The sequence below is a fragment of the Clinocottus analis genome, unplaced genomic scaffold (genome assembly GCF_023055335.1).
Source record: "Clinocottus analis isolate CAN_PGR_092001 unplaced genomic scaffold, fCliAna1.0.p SCAF_25, whole genome shotgun sequence".
Lineage (NCBI taxonomy): Eukaryota > Metazoa > Chordata > Actinopteri > Perciformes > Cottidae > Clinocottus > Clinocottus analis.
Genome location: NW_027175987.1, coordinates 1,452,179 through 1,475,245, shown reverse-complemented (window position 1 = coordinate 1,475,245; position 23,067 = coordinate 1,452,179). Strand labels below are relative to the sequence as shown.

Below are 23,067 nucleotides of genomic sequence, written 5' to 3'. Positions count from 1 at the left end.
CCCTGCCATATTTATTCATGCCGGGCAAGATGGCGGCGTTACAGACGATGTGTTATTGCCAGTGGACATAACCAGGCTTTTTTTTCTTCTAAACACAAAACCCAGTCGGACACATTTACACGCGCGACCGCGGCGTGTGGGTGTTTACCGCGCGAGCGTCGACGTCTGTTTTATTTCGCGCGTTTCCACGTATTTGTTTTCATACCAAAATGTTCACGTTGTAGCTCGCTCGCTAACCGACCAGCTGGCTAACAGAGAGCAGTCACTAGCGAGCCGCCAGAGCCGAGCCGCCGCGAAGTGTAGGATGGGCGAAAAGCTGGAGCTGAAGCTCAAATCGCCGGTTGGAGCAGAACCCGCAGGCTACCCGTGGCCGTTACCAGTATACGTGAGTGTTAAACCTCAAAATTCACCGGCCACATGTACATATTGCGTCTGTTTTCTGTGTGTCTTTGTTAGCTAACGTTAGCTTGTTGCTAACACGGGCTAGCTGAAGGAGCCATGGCTCGTCCGGGGGATCAGGTCGTACTGGTCGGGAGGGTGACAGACGGTCACGTGTGTGTCCGCCAACAGCGGTGACATTTTAGATTGTTTTTCCTCCACTTCGGTCACCACCAAAAGTAATATACTCAGAGAATATAAACACGCAGACTACGGTTCACGTGAGCAGATTAAACACGTTAACGTTACCAGTCGTGACAAGTACAACCAGGACGCACGTTGACAGCCAGTATCGAACTGTTGTGAAATTGGTGCCACTTCAACTGATGCCAGTCTCTCACTAACTTTGTTTTTATTTGTCCAAAGAGTCTCGTTTTTTTACTGTAACACATCTAAGTCAGTTTTTTTTACTCCGATCTGCAACTAATGTTGCCATTTGTTGCAAACAAACATTTATAAAGAACATATAACTACAAGATTATCTAAAATATGTTCGTGTGAACTCTGTGTTGTCTGTTTCTAGATGCTGTAGGCATGTGAAATGTGTTGTATGGCATTCCTTGAGTGCTTAGTGTGTGTGCGTGTGTGTGTGTGCGTGCGCGCTTAGTGCTTGTGCTTTGTGTGTGTGTGTTTTTTGTTTAATCTAATGGCATTTCTGTGGTTGAGACCAGCTGGTTGTGTTTGCTTGTTTGAGTTCCTCGCATTCATCTAGTCGCTGCTTAGTCAGTTTTTGGGGCAGTACCAGCCCGTGACTGCTTCTCTCTTACATGTACTGTACTCTTGTTTCCACATACACTGCTGTCTGCACATCAGTGAGTGGTTGTCGTTGACTCATTGAAGACAAACGGAAAGGGAAGCTTTTTGAAAGTTCTGTGGTCTTTTCAAGTCGTGTGTAGTTAACGTTAAGTTGTGTTTCTCCTTTATAGTAATTGTGGCGAGACAGTCAGTGCTGACAGAAAAAGGAAAGAAGAAAAAAAAGCTGAGTTTCTCAGAATGTCTGAGTGGGGTCTTTCGGTGCTTCTCATCTCCACCCACGCTGTATCTAGCCTGGCAATCTGCTTGTTTCAGTTCCAGCTCTTGGTTTGTTTGTTGTTCGTTGAATCTTGTACTGAATGGGTTACAAGTCAATGAGCCAGAGTTACTTGCTGATGTAATCAGCCGCTCCTCTCTGCTTTGGCTGACAAAGTTGACGCTCCCTTTTACACCAAGCCACAATCTGATGACACTATCCGTTCCTCCCTGCTGAATTTGTTGCCTCACCCAAGTTATGGTGTGTAAGGATAAATACAAGAGCAGGCATGTCAGGAATGTAGAATATACTGTTGATCAGCAAATATCTATTTATACAGGGGGACTAGCTGTCCTCCATTGAATTAGAAACAGCTGATGGTCCTGCATGTGGAGTTTTGCAATATGGAGCCTATACATGTGGCGGTGCACTCCTCCTGTTTTCAAAGGCGAAAGACTTCCTCTCTTTTCTCCCGTCGCCTCATGTCCATATGGTCTACACTACAGGGAGGATAGCAGGACTGCTTCTCTTCAGCAATGCTGTATTAATAAAATACAGAAACAGATGCCAGTGTGTGTTTTTTCTCATCTTCCCCAGTCATGTTTTAACCGCTTGCTGTTAACAACAGAGCCCACTCCATCAAGATTCATTCTTCACACCCACAGAGCATTGAGATCACTGATCTCACCCACAGAGCATGAAGACAGTGCTGTGTGTGTTGTGATACACACAATGTGTCTGTTGGAAATGCCGCTGCAATATAATGCGTGCTTTTACTCCAATCCAGCCACCAGAATAAAGCCCATAAAAATACTTTCATTCGTTCAGTGTTGTTCCCTGTCTCTCACTAAATCCCCACATCTGTGCATCTGTAAATGCTTCCATATGAAGAGCACTTCTGGTGGGGTGCTGCACTTTGTCCATCTGGTTCTGGGTCCGAGCACTAACCGGATCTACAAAGCCTTTAAAAGACATGCTGCTCAAATACCGCTGAACGTCTTTTGTTTGGTTCTCACCTGTGAACTTCACCTATTATTATTTACAGATAACTTGTCGAGACAGCTTCTCTTGGTTAGCAGTATGTGCGTTGTCATCCGCCAGTTAACATGCGTGTTTTTCACAAATCCTCTCTGTTTTAATAGACAGAAAGCTAGCACAGGTATCTCGTTTTAACTGCTGATGCTGTGTTAGTTGAAGATAATTATTATTCCGTGGTGATCAAGAGTAGCACAAGGGTGTAAGCGTGTGTCATTTGTTCTCGTAAGCCGTGAGGTACGTGTAGTGGAGCGGCGCGTAGCGTAAAAACCCTACACCCACCACGGGTCACACCAACGTAAGGAGAGATTGACTGAAGCGGTGGTGAGGAAAGGAGGAGTCGTACACGCGTCAGCATACCCACAGCGGGGAGAGAGAGAGAGAGGAGGGTCTCCTGTTCTTTTTTTGTCTGACTAGCTTTCAGGCGGTGTTTATTTTTAGCAGCAGCCCTTTGCTGGTGTTGCTGTGTGCCGTCTTTGTGTGAGCAGGTGACCTCCCCCCTTCAGCATCTCAGTCGCTCACTCACAGAGTCTCTTTCATATACACTCACAACTTGTACACCTTCCTTATTTAGTGGAACACAGTGTGTTGAATCTGCTGAAGATTTGTAGGTCATGCTCCTTATTAGCAACACAGCTGGCGGCTAGCTTGGTAGTACAGCCGTAGCAGCAGAAATAGCAGTGGATTTCCTGCGTCACTATGACTGTTTGAGCTTTGGCGGAAGTTTGTGTATTAGTGGCGGGTAGTTTTGCGCGGGAAGCCAGGCGCTCCCGGCTGTGGGCTGTTAGCTGTGGTCGCTGTGCCAGGCCTCCAAACAGCTGACAAATACCAGGCTTTCCCGCCTCTCTTCCACTTTCCCCACTTTCTAGCTCTTCTCACTTTAACTTTCTTTCCTTTTACCCTCTGATTTCTCCTCCTCCGCTGTCATGTTCCCCTCTTTTCTTTCCCTCCACCAGAGGCTCTTCTTGGCAGTGTGCTAGAGCCGGAGACAGAAAGTGGGTCAGTGGGTCAGCTCAGGCAACAGGCGCAGGCTGGCTGCGCTCTGGGTGTAACTCGACTCCTATTACTCCCACAGAGCTGCTGAACACACTCCAGCTAAAATGGCTAACTATAGACTCCCTGCATGGGATCAATATCTTTACAATCTTATTTTATGAGTCTTTGTTCTAGGCTCAAGTGACTTTTTGAATCAGATTAACTTCAATCTCACACATGGTTCTTAATAGTCTGATTTAAGATGCATTTTTTTAATTCACAAAACTAATTTCCTGAATGTTTCCAAATTAAACGAGACTTAAAGTTAGAACTAGGAGGCAGGTTGGACTTCATATTGCCTCTTTCACTCCTCCACGCCGTCAACCAATTCCTCTCTGCATGTCAACAGATTATGCAACATCAGCTCAGCACTGTTTTTCTTATTGTATATCTGTAATACACATGTTATGGTAGACGCCTACGCAGATTTTGAAAGTGTATAAGGGAGAAGAACGTTATGATAGAAGGATTCATGATGCCATTCCCATGCTCGATTATGTCATTTGTTGCAGCATTGTTTAGTTGCTTCACAGATTTGGCCCTCCAAATACCACATTAAGACCATACGGATAAATCCGTGCTCTGATTTTGTCACAAAGCCTTTTGGCATCTGCAGATTTCTGCGAGAGTTGCATTTATCCACCACAATGTTGAGCACCTGTGTTCTGACAATTCCTCACAAACCCACCATTCTTTGAAGGTACATGGGAAAGCCATACATCCTTTGAATGTCCAATGTCTGTAGTTTGTGGTTCCATAAGGCTGTCACTGTCCTAAAGGTCAAAACAAGTCATTTTATACAGTGAGGTCAACTTTCACAAACTGGTCTGACTGCAGTGAAATGGCTACTAGGAGGAATGACATCGTCGCACATAAATTTCAGAGTGTATGTGTTGTAAACATTTAGTTTAATAGTCTAAACAGTATCCAGTGACGTGTGCTCTTTGGCCGTTGTGTCTGCGAGACGTTTCTTCCCCAAGAGGATGAATCAGACATATTTGTAGCATTTATTGCAACGTGTTAACATGAAGCTAGAATTGACTTATTTCAGTAAGGGTCTGTGTTTTTGATGAATATATACTTTTATCCATTCATTATTGTGCTACCTGGTTTATGGACTTTTTAAAATATTTTTTAGACTGTTTGGGCTTTCGAAAGTCAGCTGCCGGTTTAATTAGGTGCACAGAGCTTAACCCAATGCAGTGTAATAAAACAGTCCTGCAATAAACTCGACAGTCACGAAGGCTATATAATGTTCAGGTTTTTTTTAAGCCTGTTTTTAAGAGGTGATGATTAAACTTTATGGTCATTTTGGAAGCTGCAGTTGGTGGTGCTGTTGAATTTATTGGATCACATTGAGAGGTATTTCATATTTTGTTACCTCTTTCTGTTTTCAGGATAAACACCATGATGCTGCTCATGAAATCATCGAGACCATTCGGTAAGTGACATTTTACTCAACAAGTGACTGTAAGCGAATGTGTCGGGTGTGTGATCGAGTGACGTTATGTGTGCGCTGTCTCTAGGTGGGTGTGTGAGGAGATCCCAGACCTCAAACTTGCAATGGAAAACTACGTACTCATTGACTATGACACCAAGAGGTGAGCCGAGTGTCACGTCACAAACTGTTTGTATTTAATAAGTCTTTGTTTTCTAATTTGTCTGAGTTTGGTCAGTCACAGTAAATATGTCACCATAGACACAGATATTTTAGTTGAGTATTTTCAGAGTTACATGAAGATGAAAATGGATGTAATGTTCAAAATTGCTAACAGTAAAATAGGTGTTTCATCTTGTACTAAATGATTGTTTTCATTTTCTGTCTCACAGCTTCGAGAGTATGCAGAGACTTTGTGATAAGTACAACAGGGCCATCGACAGCATCCACCAGCTGGTAAGTGTGTGTGTGTGCGTGTGTGTGTGTGGAGGGTTTTTAGTGCTCTGTCGGAAGTGAATGTAGAAACATGAATCACTAAATGTGAGCAACACTGTGTCAGTGTCCTGTGAGTCTTATCACAGTGTTACGACATCAATGCCACACATGATCTTACACAGTTGTGTCCAAAAGGCTTATAATTAATGGCGCTTATTCAGAAATTATAAATAGTTTTCCTGGGAAAATATTACCGGTATTAAACAACATAATTATTGTGTTGTTTTGTCCTTCTCTTTGAAAGGCAAGCATCGCTGGATAATATCTGCACACTGATGTGGGGAAAGCCTCTATGCTGTACTTTGAGAGTTTTTGTGTGAATAAAAATATAATCCCCGCCCTATAGTGGAAAGGGACGACCCAGCCCATGAAGCTGAACAAGCGTCCTTCCAACGGGCTGCTGAGACACATCCTACAGCAAGTGTACAACCACTCAGTTACCGACCCGGAGAAGCTGAACAACTATGAGCCCTTCTCCCCCGAGGTGTACGGGGAGACCTCTTTCGACCTTGTTGCTCAGATCATCGGCGAGATGGAAATGATGGAAGATGACACCTTTGTTGATCTCGGCAGTGGTTAGTGTGCTGCTATTTCGGGACGTAGTAGTGTATCCCCAGATCGAATATGTTATTTATAGACAGTTTACATATCATGTCGTGGGAACGTTTTTTGATAAACAAATAATATATATTTTTTTTTATTTTACAATGAAAAAAAAAAAGTGCAATGAAGTTGTAGGAGTAAGTCAGGATGCCAGTCCGGGTGAACGAATAAATGGTTATCGTCAATGTTGTTCAAAGGTTACATTTTGTTTTTTTAACCTGAACCCTACCTTCCGATGTTTTCGTTTCTACTTCTTTGAAATTGATCGAGTGTTTAACGAACGCTGCAGGCGGCTGACAATGAACGAGCTGCAATGCTTTGCGTCTTTGTCCGTTTGGTGCAAGAGTCAACCGATTTGTCTTCTTATTTGCAGGAGTGGGGCAGGTAGTGCTGCAGGTTGCAGCAGCAACCACCTGTAAACACTACTACGGTGTAGAGAAAGCAGACATTCCAGCTACCTATGCAGAGGTAACCACATAAATCGTAGGACCAGAGTGCTATTTCACAAAGAGATCAGAGAAAAGCGAGACCACTGTGTCAAAAAAGAATCACGGCTTCCTCGGCCATTGTAGTGCAAACCACCGCTGGCAATTAAACAGAAGTCAGACGTTTTTCCGCTGTGTGGTATCTTTGTCTCCGATCAGTCTTCAAAGTGGATTTCCCGGTTCATGTTCCATCTTCTTCTTATTATTACCCTGTAGCAACACACCACATCAGCATTTTTGTTTGGATGTTAATATTCACATTCTCTCCCTCTCTCAGAGCATGGATAAAGAGTTTAAAAAGTGGATGAAATGGTATGGGAAGAAACATGGGGAGTACACAGTAAGTTGACTATCGTAATGCATCCTTGAAAGAACTTTCAAATATTGTTTTGCAGAGCCAAGGTTATTCAGGGTTTTTAAACCCTGTGTGCTTTGTTTCTTTCAGCTAGAGAGAGGTGACTTTTTGTCTGAAGAATGGAAGGAAAGGATCGCCAACACAAGGTGTTAAACCAAGCCGGGTCACCGTTACTGTCTGAGAGAAGCGATTTCCATTCCATTTTCCAACAAGACCATTTATTAGCTGAATTTATACACTGAGGCACAAGGAAAATAGAAACCATTTTAATAGAACGGTTCAGTCCTGTAATATAAGCTACCATTATAAAACTTATTTACAGATGACCTGGTATCCAAATAATATGTTCTAAGCAGAAAAGGTTTAGAGGATAGTGAACCATTCTTCAATAAATGTGTGTCTGCAGAACTTTGCCAAAAATATCTATCTTGCATTTACTTCCAACTGTAGATCTAAAATCTTTCTTTCTCCATCTGTCTTGCAGTATTATTTTTGTGAATAACTTTGCCTTTGGTCCAGAGGTAGATCACCAGCTGAAGGAGCGCTTTGCTAACATGAAGGAAGGTTAGTATTCTTCAGCGAACCTCAAAATTGTTTCGTGACAATGAGATAAAAATATGGGATTCTCATTCCAGGAGTGGGTTAATCTCTACAGTGCGCTGCATGTTCATTTATCTTTTTAAATGTCTCTAAATGAGTTGTATGGCAGAGCAGATGGTTGATGAGCCGCAACAAATTGAAACGTTTAATAGGCCTCTGGAGTAATCTGATCAGAGGTTGACAAATAAGGCTTTTAATAGCAGATACTAATGGGCTATTTTCGCACCAATTTTTCAATGGGAATGTATTTATTGGTGATTAACTGGCTGATGGTATGCTGAAGGTTTCTATGGATTACTGGCTCTAATTGGGGGAAGTAATTGTTTTTCATCATAAGTTTGCCTCTACTCTGTCAAATGTAGAATCTAGTATCTGAAGAAAACATATTTATTGACATAGTTCTATTTTTTGTTGTTTTTTTTATTTCCACAGGTGGAAAAATTGTATCCTCCAAACCTTTTGCACCTTTAAATTTTAGAATAAACAGTCGAAACTTAAGTGGTAAGTACCACAATTAATGGAAAAGCACATTTCAACATCTCCTGCTTCCTTTGACGTGTATCTGACGTGCAGTGTCGTGATTTTTTTTTCTTCCTCTCTGTCCTGTAGATATTGGCACAATAATGCGCGTGGTGGAGCTTTCTCCATTGAGGGGCTCCGTGTCCTGGACTGGAAAGCCAGTTTCCTACTACCTGCATACCATAGACCGCACTATAGTAAGTACTGAAGATGTTTTGAAGAGGGCAGAGGCTATAATGTTTATTAGAGGAGACCTTGACAAACCAATACAACACTAAATGTTCCTGAGGTAGTAATAAACACAATATACATGGGAGACAAAGAGTAACCTAAACTCCAGAGAAAGACTGTCGTAACAACAGAATGAATGAGTAGTCGGTCCCAGAAGTAAGCAGTCTGAGTGAGGACAGGACACAGAGAGTACATCAGCGGCATGAGATAACACTGATGTGTATGTGTCACTCTGGTAACTGCTTACCACAAACCCTGGTTATCAGTGGGACTCCCAGCGGGAGAGCTGACAGATCGCCTGATGAAAGTGTGGCTGCTCATGGTGTACATGTCACAAGATGGATTTGTCTTTTTGTCTCATTAATTTGGGAGGATGGGTTTTTGTTGGTTAAGCAAATGAGTAAAGGCAAATCAACCTCAAAGAACTGGCTGTGTCAAAGGGCGACTGGTCGAAAGCTTCTGTTGAAAGTTACGCAAACTGCAAACGCTACAACCAACAGCCAGCGGACCTCGTGCATGGAGGTTATGTCCGCATCAAAGCAGATGACGTGTCAGTAGTCTGCATTATCATATCATATTCATTGTTTGCTTTAAATTGTAACGAGTATATGTTTAGATGTAATGAGACATAACCTTTAATGACACACGTACCACATTTTATGTACACCGTACAGACTGTGCAGGGATTTAGAAAACATCTTAACAGCCAATGTTGATGTAAACACCAACTTAGAAAGACTGTTGGCACTAATTATTTTATTTTTCTTGTCCTTTTTTTCAGCTTGAAAACTATTTTGCTAGTCTCAAAAATCCTAAACTCAGGGTAAGTGATCTTCTTCTTCCTCAGTGTATTGACCCGAGTCATTTCCCGTATCAAACAATTAAATTGGTCCATCTTGTATCAGGAGGAGCAAGAGATAGCTCGGCGACGTCTGCAGAAGGATACGAAGGATAGTAAGAGCAATAGCACCACGCCAACCAAACCTAGAGAACTAAACAAGGTAAGATATCAACAGATGTATGTTACGTGAACAGTTAGATGGGTGTTAAATATAAATTAACTTTAGTGCACAACTCAATTCTTTTTTCTTTTTTTTTCTTGCACCATTTTTTACTTTTTGTGCACCGTGGCCGAAAAGAATGTCGTCAAGTAATTTCAGCTGACCTTCCCTTTAGATTTTTTCAAACTGTACAGAAAAATATCTTCTAGTCATCCTGAAAGAGATGACTTTGACCGACCTGGAAAGACCTGCTTACCACAGCACATCTGTGTACTGTCATCGTTTTTCAATGCGAGAAAATGGAAGTGTGGTGCAAGAGTGTGTGTGTGTGTGTATAGTATAAATTGTGTTTCATTGTTGTTGGCGGCAGCCCTGCACAACATGTTTTCTAAACAGTTACATGCACTCGTGCCTTTTTAAAGCTCAAACTTGTGTCCACGTGGTTTTTCGACCCCTAAAGTGCATGACCTTTTTCCATATTGTGTGCCATTTTGACCCTGAAATCGTTCTTTCTTGGTTTATATACACATTAATCAACGTGCAGCTCTAGCTCCCTACGCTCTCTGTATGAATATCTACGTGTGTTTCTCCATGTGTTTTACAGCAGGACTCCTGCGGTGAGGAGGAGCGTCCTAGCTTGGTGACGGTGGTCAAGCCCTCTGCTAAACCCCGAAGAGCCCGACTCCTGCCCAAAGCTCGCAAGTTGAACAACAAGAAACGTGGTCGTCCCAAGAAAGCCGCCCCGGCTACTGAGAAGAAAAACAAGAAGAATCAGAGTGCGTTGGATCTGCTGCACGCCAAGACCCTTTCTGCGGCGCCCCCTCAGGGTGAGAGCACACACACAGATGACACCTCATATTACAGAAATGACCAGACACTCTCTTTACAGCTACACAAAATGGCTTACGTGAATATACTTCTTGTGTGTCCAGATGCATACCGACCGCCTCTGAGTCCCTTCTACCAGCTACCTCCCAAGGTCCAGCACTATCCCTCGAATCAACTGCTTTTGAGCCCGACTCCTCCTGGTCTGCAACAACTGCTGGGTGAGCCGACAAAGACCCGGACACACGTTTTATCTGTCTTGTTCTAAGTAGTCGTTCTTATTACACCAGGCATTTTGAGCCATATGAAAAGTTGATGCAATAGGGAGATGAGCAGAATGTACAAATGAGAGGTCAGAAGAGTCTTTGCATGTGAATGGGTTGAATGTCTGAGACAACTCCACTAATACACGTATACCCTGTGTTTTTTGCTCTCTTGCTCCCTTTGTGTCCCCTAACCCTCTTTTACAGATAACATCAAAGTCCAATACCTCCAGTTCATGACCTACATGAAGACTCCTCAGTATCGATCCAACCTGCAGCAGCTTTTAGAGCAGGAGAAGGTAATGATTAATGCCATTGCAGACATTATTGATTTCCTACAGTGGCCATTTCTCTGCTAAAACACATTTAGTGGCCTTTACCTAAAACAACCCCAAAAAAACTGTTCATGTTTTTGCAGTTTTGCCCAAACTCTTACCTGTAATCTTTACTTTCTGTCCCCAGCAAAAACACAGGGACCTGTCGGGGCAGGCGGAGCAGCTGCACTCTGTCTGTCAGACCCACAAGGACAAGATTAAAGGTCTCTTTCAGACCAAACTAGATGAGGTAGGAACGGCTTCTTAATTTCTCTCCATTATGCAGCTGTACGGACACAATAACATTGTTGTATTGTTTTCCATCATTGCTTCTTGACTCAGCCGTCCTGAAGTTATTTAAATTTGAAATAATGTATAAGATTACGGTTATACATAAATTCAAAGCACAGCATGTGTATTAATATTGGTGCTTGAACACAGATATTTGAGGGACACACGCAGCATCTCTTTTGTGGTTGGTCAGTCATGTGAAATGTGTAATGCTGTAATTACACACACGGCAAACATATTGCAGTTTCCGAAAAAGACAATATTCCTGACAGTCTGAGATCGTAAGGAAAGAACACAAGCTAAAACCTACTAATCTACATCACTGTAATAGGGTGAAAACTTTGACCATTGGAGGTTGGCGAAGACATGTTTTCACTGATGTTAAATTACTGTTTAGGCGTTATGTATTTTTAGCTGATGTATAGCACTGTGTGTCTGTGTGGATCAGCTGGGAGTGAAGGCCTTGACTGTGGAGGACCTGCTGCAAGCCCAGAAGGAGATATCGGCCCACAATCGTCAGCTGAAAGAGCAGACCAAGCAGCTGGAGAGAGACATGGCTTTGCTGAGAGACCACAGCCTGCTACTGGTGAGACCTCAGGGCTTGTTGTTGTAACCTGTTACAATGGCATCATACCCAGCAGGTCATCATTCCTGCTGCTATGCATTTGTGGAATGTTTGTTGAAGTCCCAGTTCAGCTGTAGATAAGGCAATATAAATTGATATTTCAGGTCGCTTGAGCATTCTCCGAGCGAATAAATAACAGCAGGTGTGTGTGTGTGTGTTTGTTTTTTGTTTTCCAGCTCAAGTCTCGATGCGAGGAGCTAAAGCTGGATTGGGGCTCTTTGTGTCTGGAGAGCTTGTTGAAGGAGAAGCAGGCGCTGCGCAGACAAATCTCTGAGAAACAGAGACACTGTTTGGAGCTGCAGGTACACAGTCTGCCTCCTCAATTTGTTGTATTCAACACCAAATACTTGTATCTCTCTCTCTCTCTTCTCCTCCTCCTCCTTTTGTTTTCTCCTCCTTACTTGCTGTGTGTTCTCTGGCCCCTCCTTTCATTCTTTCCTTTGAGAGACCGTCAAAAGAATTAGCCACGTCTCCTAAACTGAATAAAATGTAGCATTTTAGAAAGAGTTGCACAAACATTTCCCTAGACATGTTAGTGTTGTCGTAGAATGCCTGTTTTCTAATGTCATGGCTCCCCCTGGTGTGTGTTTGTAGATCAGCATTGTGGAGCTGGAGAAAAGTCAAAGGCAGCAGGAGCTGCTTCAGCTCAAATCCTACAGCCCCTGTGACGGCTCCCCGTACAGAAAGAGCCTAGACTCGCGCGCTTCCACCGACATGGACCCCTCTAAGCTCGGCCTGTCCTCGGGCCCAGTCCTCAACGGCGTCTGCCCGGAGCTGTCCATCAACGGCACGAGCTCACACTGTTTCGACCGGTCCAACGCCAAGGGGGAGCTTCTTTCTCGCTACCTGCCCATCTCTCCGGACCATGAGATCGTACCCGCCATCCCCGATGCACGGCAGAGGCAGCAAATCTCCTCCTACGCTCTTCCGGATTACACACGCTTCTCCCCCGCTAAGATCGCCTTGCGTAGGCACCTGAACCAGGACCCAAATGCCTCTGCTCACTTGAGAGGTCCGGGGATGACCACACACAGGTTGGTTGTCACAAAAAGCTTCCAATTTTTTCATCGTGAGTTTTTTTTATGATCACCGCCTCCCATGTTTCTTCCCAAGGCAACGGACACCAAACTAGTTGAAGCTACATTTGTCATTTTCTGTTTTTTATTTTTTTATTTTTTTTAGGGAATTTGGATTCGTTAATTCCCCGCTTGGAGCCAAACTGAACTGCCCCTCTCCTCATCCATCTGATGTCCAAAATAAAGGTTTCGAGAGGGTAAATTTTGTCTTTCTTTGCTGTCTGTGCACTTGCATTAATGATATGTGCGCAAGTTTTCTACCTTCCTTGCAGCTGTCTCACTGTTAACAGTAGTGTTCCCTTTGTTCTCTCGTACAGGCGGGCAAGGAGAGGAGCCCATCTGTTCAGGGTGACAACAGCATTACAAGCCTTCCAATAAGTATCCCCCTGAGCACAGTCCACCCATGTAAACTACCAGTCAGCATCCCTCTGGCGAGCGTGGTGCTGCCCAGCCGCGCTGAGAGACTGGTGAGTGCAGCGCTGTAATGTAGGCGTCGTCATGAAGCCCTTCTACATTAGTGCTGATCTAATAAATGAAAAGTTAACTTGTTTAGAATTATATTGAAGAAGTGTTGGCAGTAAGATGAACAGGTTACACATATGTTGGATCAAACTCGAGTCGTTTCCCCTGGGTAACCACAGATTTAAGTGGATCAAAATTGATTTTTTTTTATATTGTTTCTTTGGATTTCACATTTTGATCAATATTATATTAGTATAGTATTTTCAATTAGTTTTAATACATTCTAATTTAGTCTTGGCTTGTTTTCAGAATGGGTTTGCTAACTTTGCTTAATATTTTTTTTACCGTAGTTTTAGTTATTTTTAGAAGGGGATTGGACGTAGGAGAACTGTATAGTAATGACCATAATACAAAACTAAACAGTCTGTGACAAATTGTTTACTGCTTATATTATTAATAATAATACTAATCCTGGTCTCCATTCATCATTACAGAGAAGTACTCCGAGTCCTGTATCTCAGTCAGGTCAGACCAATGGTAAGGATTATCTTTGGTCACGCATTCATTTCACTATTTCTTATAAAACAAAATGTGATTCGTTGCTTACTTACTGCTGATAAAGTGCAATCTATATTTTGTGTTTTCATACTCTTCCTGTGCTGCTTAACTCTCTCTGTTTAGGATATTCATCCAGCTCAGGGATGATGAATGGAGGTCCCCATCCCGAGGACCACAATGGTGCTTCTTCATCACCTCCACCGCACCCCAACACTTCTTTGACAGGACCGATGGGCAGAGGAGGTCCCATCCAGAGCCCGCCTCCCGGCACCGGAGGGGTGCTTCAGTATGCAGACGGACCCCCAAGGATTCTTCCAGAAGACGGACAGGACCGCCAGGGAGCAGAGTCCGACACGGAGCCCCAGGACGGTGAGCTGCGGAGGAGAATCTTCTTCTCTTCCTCCTCCTCTTCCTCCTCGTCTTCCTCTTCGTCAGGCAGCGGAGGCAGCGTGGCCGGAGGAGCGCGCCCCCACCATCACACCGGCAACAAGCAGGGATACCACAGTAACCATGGAAACCACCACCATCAGTCCCCCGGCACGCAGCAGCACACCCACACGCCCACGCACACCTCGTCATCGCACGCCTCCCACGGCCTCGGCCCTCAGGAGGGCCGCAAGCGGGGGAGAAGGAAACGCGGCTCCACCGTGGCCGTCGGAGCCAGCGGATCCCCAAAGAGGAGGTCGTTCCCCGGGCTGGGCTCCAACAACCCCTCCTCGGGGTCGCCGCTCAACATCAGCTCCATGGTGAGGAACATGTGTTCATGAAGTCCTGCAGTCTTAAGTCTGTCCACAATTATTTCTCTGTGGATGAAAGCAATGAGTTCAAGACCTGTTTTTAGGGTTCTTACAGTCATTAAAAACCTGGAAAAGTCCCAAAAGTTTTAGAAATGTGTTAGATTCATATGTTCATGACGTTCATTTACACTTAGTTTGAAATCATTTTAAAAAAGACGCTCAAAATATAAGCAGGCATACATACAGGCATCTATATAAATCTTTATTTTTACTCTCACACTTTATTTCTCACTTTTTCATGTATTCAACAAGATTTCACAAAAAGTTCGGTCATGGAAATGTGGTTTAAAGTCATGGAAATCCGTTGGTCAAAATGTGTATGAACCCTGAAGTTGTCATTTGCCCGTCAACAGGTGAGCAACATCAACCAGCCTCTGGAGATCTCTGCCATCTCCTCCCCAGAACAATCAAGCCGCAGCCCCATTGGGCCTGACCTGGACCAGCCTCCCGTCTTGAAGAGGGAGCGACCTCTGGAGCTCAACGGCACGGGCCGTTACTCCTCCGCCCCAAGCTCCGACGACGAGGACTCGGGATACCCCGCCGACAGCTCCAGTTCACGGTAATATAGTCATTATAATGTTATTACTAGAAGAGGAGAGTCACAACAATGTGCGCGCACAGCTGACTTTTCCTGCAAGATTGCTGCGCTCATCTCCACTCCCGCTGGAGGCTGCGTTTTCCAGTTTTATGAAGTCTTTTAGGTTGTTGCTTAGTAACCAGTTGACCATTTCCAACATTTTCCTCCTTTTCTACTTTTAATCTGAAGCTAGTGATACAAATGTGACCTCATGCCTTTTTGATCAGCTCTGTTGCAGATATTATAGGGGCTCCGCCTCATTTTGTGACTGTTGTTTTTTTTAGAATTGAAAGAAAAATTGCCACTATATCCTTGGAGAACGGACCTGGTAGACACGGGGACGGTGAGAGAGGTAAGGAAAGAAAATGTCACTTTTAATACAAACTCGCACTTCTGCGACTTGATGCCAAGCCGTCTGTCTTCTCTCTTCCACTAGTCAGGAAGTCTGGTAGCAGCAGTGGAAACAGCACAGGCAGTGAGACCTCCTCTTCGTCCTCCTTGTCCTCTAACTGCAAGTGGAAATCCACCTTTTCACCCATTTCCGACCCCAAGCAGCCCAACTCTGACCTGAGACAGGTCGGCTCTCCCTTTGGCATGGGGGGGTCCTGCCGGGGCACAGACTCAGATTCGGACCACAAACAGCAGCATCAGCAGGTGAGGAAAGGGAGTGACGGAGAGTCGTCCAGCTACACGAACCCCAACCCCTTCCTCAGTCAGGACGCCGGGCCGCGGGGCGGGTGCGGCGGCGGCGGTTGCGGCGGTGCCGGTGGTTGCGGCGGCGCCCAGGGTGGCAGCGGTTCAGACCAGCGCCAGCCTCTCCAGAAACAGAAGGCCCCTCGCGACTGGGAGATGAAGACGAGCAGCGGCACGGCCAGTCAGAACCTCTTCATATCTGCCGCTGCCAGCAGTGGCGGGGGCATTCTGAGTGGGAAGGTCGGGGGCGGTCCTGTAGCAGTTTCCTCCACCACAGGATCCTCAGTGGGGCAGTACTTGGGGTCGCAGTTCCCACTCGGAGGGGCCTCGGTCTTACAGTCCTTGTTCGGGGCCCAGACGGGCGGGTCCACGGTGAGTGGGACCCCGAGGCTCGTCAACGGACACTCAGGCCTGGGAAGCTTCTCCAGTGCCGGGCTGACAGGGGGAGCGGCTGGAGGTGAGCATCATAGCGACAAACTGATCGGGTAAAGCTTTCCCTCGGGATGTTGAGGTCCCGAGGGGATGTTGAGGTCATAGTCTTAGTCTGGGGTCATCGTGATGAAAAATAGAATGAGTTCAAAGGGAGTGGGCCTGCTCATAGAGCCAGGTAAGTGGAGGTCCAACGCTGCTATCTGCATAAACGACAGTTTGACTGACTGGGGCTGCACAATTATGGCCAAAATACATTATGATTATTTATCACAATTATTAATTGAGAAATATTTGATTGCAGATTTAAATACTCGGCACAATACTTTCACTTTTTACACATAATTTGACTAGCAGAGCACTGATTGAACTTTTGTGTTGTGCAAGGCTACATTCCTGTTTTTTTAAGGAATCTCAATAAGACTTCAAATAAGGGTTTTCTTCATATAAATTCCATTTTTTTAATGAGTATTTCTCTTCTACTCTGAACTGAAGCTGCAACAAAACTCCTCGATCCCCCCATGGTGGCTGTCCGGTAGTCGAGCAAGCGCTCGAGTTCTGAAGCGCAGCGTGCATTTTACAACATCAATATCACAGTCCATCATGTAATTGTGCGATGCCAAAATTGTGATGGCGACTAATAATTGAGTAATTGTGCAGCCCGACTGACTGACTGCTGCCTCGCTGTGACGTGGACGTGCTGTTTGAGTGCTGCCGTTGGAAACACCCTTGGAAAATGTTTTTTAACAGAATGAATGCTTCACAAAAATGTTTCAAAAGAAATTTCAAAAATTTGAACCCAACGGTAACTGATTGACCATCAATTACTGAAATGTTTTACATAATTACTAATTCGTCATTTTCTGTGGGTGTATCTGTCAGTCGTGTGTCAGAGTCATTTCACTTGTAAGCAATAATAATAATAATTTTAGCTACGACAATAACCGTTTGGAGCCATCCTAAATTGGCCCACTGGTTTGTTTTAGTCCCAGTGGACTGACTCTGTTGGCTTTCTGTGTGCTTGTCTCGGACTCGCTTGGCGCTATGCACAACCTGGCTCAGTCCTCGCTTCTCTTTTTGTCCCCCCCTCCTTCTCGCTCTCTTTGGCACTTTTGCTTCCCCCCCCCCCTTGTCTCCACTCTCTCCCCCCTCCCTCCATTTCTGCTGTATGATTTGCAGGTATATTTCACCATGTGGTTCCCACCGTGCCCTCCCATCAGTTTGGGGTTGCACTGCCCACCTCTGGAGGCCTCAGCTCTCTGCTCGGTCTCTCCTCCTCCTCCTCTACCTCCTCCCAAACCCAGCAGCACAGCAACCCCCAACCAACTTCCACGCGCCTGGCCTCCGCGCCCTCGCCTCTCCCCGTCTCCCTGTCCCAGCACAGCCGCACCCAGTCAGTCCTGCATAGCCCCTCTCCCCCCACGCTGCCCCTGCCCCTCCCTCCCCCGCTGCACAGCAGCTCCACCTCGGCACCCACACACTCTGACGCCCAGCCGTCCTCTCGTTCAGACTCCCTCCACTCGTCCCGTCAGTCCCACTCGTCTCTCCTCCACCAGAGAGCTCAGTCATCCCTCTCGCTCCCCATCGCCTCCTCCACCTCTGCCTCCTCTGCTTCTGTCTCTGCTGCTGCCGCCGCTACCGCTTCCCTCTCCTCCTCGTCCTCCTCCCCTTCCCCTCTGTCAACCTCCTCCTCTCCATACGCAGGGCACTACTCCCCTCGGCTGCCCCCTCCACCACATGTCAGCAGCTCAGGTGGTGGTGGGAGCATGTGGAGGACTCAGGGCACGCATGGCACCTACACGACCTCCCAGTTCCCTGGCTCCCGACCTAGATAGGGTTTGGGGGTAGGGAGGGGAGAATGGAGAGGGAAAGGGCGAAGGGCAATCAGAAGGTGGAAAGAGGGAGAGACTAGTAGGGAGTGAGAGAGACAGGATACCTGTATTTCCTGTGCTCCAAACAAGCGGTTGTTCTGAGTGAACAAGGTGAGTCAATTCCTGGGTTGTAGATCTAAATTAAAAAGAGTGCTGGGTAATAATTATCAAAGTGACAGAAGATTTGATACTGTTTTTGTTTATTGCCAGAAAGAATCCATAGAAACACCAGAGAGACTCATCAACATCTTGTTTTTCTTTCTTTCCTCTTTGACGTTTCAGGTAATTGTTGAAAACTACCTCAAAAATTAAATAAACTATGCAAATGTCCAGGTGTGGACCAAGGCACTCTCCTCACTCACTGGTGCTTCAAACCGTCTGCACTACCCAACCGCCTCCAAGACCGGCTTCTGTACTGGGAATTCTGAGATGCAACACACACACAAACACACACACACTCTCACACTAACGACCACTATAGTCGCCTTGAGCAGAATTCATAGGTACTGGTCATGTTTGTGTGTAGGGTGTTAAAGGATTTTTACAATAAGGAAATCAGTACTTGCTGCTGCTCAGCACTGAATGAACTGATGTCTGCTTTAAATTAAAGGTGCTCAATAGTAAGATGTTTTTTTTTGTTTTGTCCTTGTCACTATCGAAACAATCTGTTTGAATGATTTATTGTCACATTTAAGAACAGATTGAAGCACATAGTCCGCCTTTTGTGATCTGAATCCCACCACGTTCCCTCCAAAGTTTCACTTCATATTGTGCGTGCGTGTCTTTGCACACGCAGACCAGTTCGTTGAACTCTGCTCAGATGTCATGCAGTTTGGCCTTTCTCCCAGCAAAGCTCTCACGTCTGTTTACTTTCTACGATGAAATTCAATATTTGTTGCAACACGTACGTGTGAAACAAGATGAGGAACTTTTGGTCTAACGTCACACTGGATACTCAGATATAGTTACTCATGTAGCAGCACATGTGCCCGGCTGGTTTGTTGACACGCGCTAAGCTCTGCTTATGTTGATGATTTGCAATATTTTCATGTTTAACTAAATCAAAAATGTGGGTTACTTCATTTTAAGGCTCTTTCCTTAAAAAAAAAATAATCGTAAAAATGCCCCTTCGGCACACAAATCTCATATTTCCTTTCTTTGCTCCTAACTTGAGCAAAACCAACGACGTTCACGTGGAAATATTGAACATATCAGTGAAAGTTTGTTAGTGTACTTCTAAAGAGGATATTTTATTTTGTATTTTTCTGACCGTAATCACATTTTTAAATTCTCTAAATAAATGAACTTAACAATATGTAAGTCCGTGTACGTTTGAAGGCCGAACACAGTAGCGTTAGGATGTCGGCCTCGTCCGGAAAATGTGACGAATTAGCGACATTTCAACATGTGCCGATGACGGCGAGTACATTTTCATTTTTAAAAAAAACAAACAGATAAAATGAGTTGAATGAGATGGTGCTATTTAGACGTTATCAGTCACTTTCTTCATTTCCCTTTCCTTCGGTCAATTTGTCAAATCACACTACTGTGAGGGAACGTAGCCGAAAATACTCAAGCATAAGCAGGAACTTAAGCATAAGCAGGAATTTTTAACTTAAGCTAAACCTATTCGTATTTATCTCTGCTATCAAATGTTAAGAACATAAAACGTAGACACACGTGTGTGTGTGTGTGTGTGAGTGTAATCACACCACATATTTTAGATGATACACACACGCACACACGCATGCAAATCCTCACACTGAGAAAACAACAAACCACAACAAACTACTGGACTCTCTTCACACCTATTTGTTTGCTTTTTTTTGTTTTTTTTATTATGTAATTTTTATTTTGTAAACAATGTTTGTACTGTGAATGTGATTCATTCTCCGACTGTATAGTTGTGTATAATTTAGATGATTATATTTATGCTGTCTGTCTCTCCATTCGCCTTTGGTATTTGTTTTTCTTCCTGTATTTGTTTTTTTTAAATCCTGAAATGTGTGGACATCGTAGGACGCAATAGTGTGTGCACTTGACTCGCAGTCTGAAAACAATGGTGCTAAATTAGGACTTTACCTGATCTTATTTATTCTATGGTGAAAACATCAAATCCAATACATGGTGCTGTACACGGAGACAATTGTAAAGCCATCTCGTTGGCGTTTCCTTTTCTCATATTTAATGTGCTATTACCTAGTTCTTTAAATGCTGAGTGTTCAACTGTAGACGCCACCTTTCCAGAAGTCTGCTCGCTCTGAGCTCACCGGTATGAGGAGCTCTGCTCGTGTTTCTCACGCCGCCGTCATCCCGCTTTGATCTCAGAAGCCAGCTGCTTATCTTTTTAGTGAACAAGACACACTGTTTTTGTACATACGTTTTTGTTTTTCCTTTGTTTGTCTCTCCACCATGAACAGAAAGGTATATAAAATAAGTATCTATATACAGTCTATATATAAGTATATAAATATATGAATATATATTGAAGGGAGGTGTTTTGGCGCTGGCCTTGTGATCTTGCTCTCAGCCTGTTAAACAGGAGGCTTGAAGCCAAGGAGAGCGAAGCAATGCCGACACAGGACCTTAACAGATGGCGCCGAACAACACGTGACTCCTCGTGAAAGAACCAGAAAACTCAAAATCCGCGCGCGTTCAACACGTGCAACAACGACGGTGCTGTGGCTCGAACACAACCAAGACTGCATCGCTTTCATCAGATACTTCCACATCTTTCTTTCTCTCTCTCTCTCGTATCAAACAAGATTCTGCAGGAAAAAAAAATGGTGCTTCTTCTTTTTTTCTCCTTCTTCCAAACAATGGGAAGTCACTTCTTTACAAACAAAATCTTCACTGGTGCATAAAAACACACACTGTCTTCAGATGTCTTGCTGACAAGGCTCTTACCTTGTGATGTGAGCACACTGTATCATTGCAGAGACAAACTGATGTGAAACTCTCAAAGGTGTTTGTGTGCATCACTTTGTTGAGAGTGAGAGCCGCCAAGCATCCTTTTTATTTTTGTCCTCTGATAGTGGGAAAACACTTCAGCTCCGTGTGTGTGTGCCAGTGCTTTTTTTTATTTAGTTTTTTCACTTGCCGGTGCATATCCAAGGGAAGATTAGACTAATAATCAAAGCTTTATTGTAAAACTCCTGTCCTGTGCACTCACACACGTGTTTCTCACCTGCAAGACCGTCATTTTAGAACACGATTAGAGACCGTAGTCCGTTTTGTTACCAGCACTGAGAGGTCTTTTGTAATTATTGTTGATGCTGTTTTGATTTTCTTATTCTTGGTGTTTGATACAATTGCAGTTTCATGTTATGCTTTTATTGGTGTCCTCAGATTCCTGTCCGTTTTTTAATACTACTAGTCAGACAGACAGCACGGTGCTCTCCTTCACTTAAAACAAGGAAATTGCAGCTATTGATAAATACTACTCTTCTCCTGTGGTGCTGCGGGGTTTTATGGTTTGATAATCTGCAACACGAGCTTGCCCGGCGGCTTTTTGACGGTCTGGTTTAACCTACGGAACTGTATCCTGTCTGGAGGGGCTGCGCGGTGTATGTGCAAGTGAGAATAGTCGTTGGGAATGGACAAAAACGATCAGCATTATGGATTTCAAACCAGTTTTATAGCTACTTATATACATAATCAGTCAAAGGGATGAGGTGCTGTTATTCGAGCCCTTTGGTATAAGAGCGTGATTTGAATTCAAGCTTCTATGCAGTTCTCCTTCCTGGTACATTATTGATAATCTGCGAGAGCGTTTGCAGTCGAGGTCGTTTACTCTGAATCCTGCCAAAGGTCTTCACTCAGGAACTTCCCAGATGGCTTGAAATGATGTAAACCATTTTCTTAAAAACTACTGCATGTCACAGACTTATTCACCATCTTGTGGCGCGATTAAGTCCCTTTTTAACCCAACTCAGGACCAGGACAACTCCTCAGTAAGTGTATTTTGAGGTGAAATTCAAAAAAGTCAGGTCTCCACAGATTCATTCTCAACTGTCACATACATCCAGCGTCTCCAGTGAAATCCAGCTTTATGAAGCTTTACGAGTCTGTCTGACCTCCAGAAGCTGTGAAATGGCTACGACTTTCAGCATCTTCCTCATCTCACAAATGCCTCTGTCTAGATTTGCATCTCCAAGATGGTGCTTTTGTTGGGATTCTCCCCTTTATTTGGGGGCGTGTAGGGGGGTTTAAACACACAGGACACATGGTGACCTCCAGAGTGTGTCTAGTGATCTCTGATCGGTGAAGCCAGGGCAGGTTTGAGGTGCAATAATGGCAAACGTACTTTCCAAAAAGCCCTGGGGGTTTTCATGACTTGTTACTGTTCGGTGTTGGTGCTTTTATCCTAAGATGTTATAATGAAACAAATGGAATTCCTGTTTTTTTTTGTTTTTTGTTTTTTCCTGCATTTTATGATTATTAATAAAAAAATGTTTCATATAATATTTGAATTAATGTTCTTGTGTGTAGTGGCATTTGTCTGATCCATTACTTTTTCTCACCAGATTGCAGAAGTTTACACATAGTTTTAACCAAAAACATGTTTCATTTTTACATTAATGCATGAATATCTGCAATGCAGGGGAACCAAAAATACAGAACATGATCATCACAATGAGCTTTAATCTATTCCCACCATATGCATATTATATAGATGTTATTTCTGCCAGACATTCAGTTATTGTTTTTAATGAGTATTGCTGTATTGGTGGTCTATATGTCGGATGAAACCTCCAAAGCTCTTTCCTAAATTTCTATTAAACTGCTCTTTTAGTACGAGCCCTGATTCCCACAGTACAGACTTGTAGCCTTACAGGAGGATGTGATACCTGCCAAGAAATGTTCCACACGTACTGCACAGATAACGCGCGGCAGCCATTAGAGAATAATGAACCGTTCTTGTCATTCCGCACTGAAGATTTGTAGTGTACAAGAATGAGCCTTGGCTTTATCTCTCGGGATACGCGGCTACTAAACAGCATGGAGACCTTGACCGTCTGCAAAACAAGAGCGCAGCTGCG

The 23,067-nt window shown here is 44.2% G+C and overlaps 1 protein-coding gene across 4 annotated transcripts; it reads left to right on the top strand.

The window, feature by feature from the left end:
• Positions 1 to 22,489, top strand: dot1l (DOT1-like histone H3K79 methyltransferase). Of its 4 annotated transcripts, none has more exons than XR_011078302.1 (29): positions 1 to 385; positions 4,915 to 4,958; positions 5,044 to 5,118; positions 5,348 to 5,411; positions 5,797 to 6,025; positions 6,427 to 6,521; positions 6,816 to 6,878; positions 6,984 to 7,039; positions 7,378 to 7,457; positions 7,926 to 7,994; positions 8,103 to 8,209; positions 9,025 to 9,066; positions 9,149 to 9,244; positions 9,849 to 10,071; positions 10,177 to 10,290; positions 10,540 to 10,631; positions 10,795 to 10,896; positions 11,386 to 11,523; positions 11,739 to 11,864; positions 12,157 to 12,596; positions 12,745 to 12,835; positions 12,956 to 13,105; positions 13,595 to 13,637; positions 13,782 to 14,404; positions 14,809 to 15,014; positions 15,317 to 15,384; positions 15,469 to 16,182; positions 17,334 to 18,136; positions 18,308 to 22,489. XR_011078302.1 is itself a non-coding variant. In XM_068591200.1 (28 exons), the coding sequence occupies exons 1-28, from the start codon at positions 305 to 307 to the stop codon at positions 17,987 to 17,989; spliced, it is 4,887 nt and encodes a 1,628-aa protein (XP_068447301.1). In that variant the 5' UTR covers positions 1 to 304; the 3' UTR covers positions 17,990 to 22,489. The 4 variants fall into 4 exon arrangements, 2 of the variants coding, with proteins under 2 accessions (XP_068447301.1, XP_068447302.1); XR_011078301.1 differs by having other exon boundaries at positions 18,236 to 22,489; XM_068591200.1 differs by having other exon boundaries at positions 17,334 to 22,489.
• Positions 22,490 to 23,067: the final 578 nt, after the last annotated feature.

Bases quoted from the DNA above. Each gene is read 5' to 3' on its own strand.
- dot1l (XM_068591200.1), top strand. From the start codon at position 305: ATGGGCGAAAAGCTGGAGCTGAAGCTCAAATCGCCGGTTGGAGCAGAA. The intron at 5,412-5,796 runs GTAAGTGTGTGT...CCCGCCCTATAG, and splicing joins TCGACAGCATCCACCAGCTG to TGGAAAGGGACGACCCAGCC. The intron at 6,522-6,815 runs GTAACCACATAA...TCCCTCTCTCAG, and splicing joins TTCCAGCTACCTATGCAGAG to AGCATGGATAAAGAGTTTAA.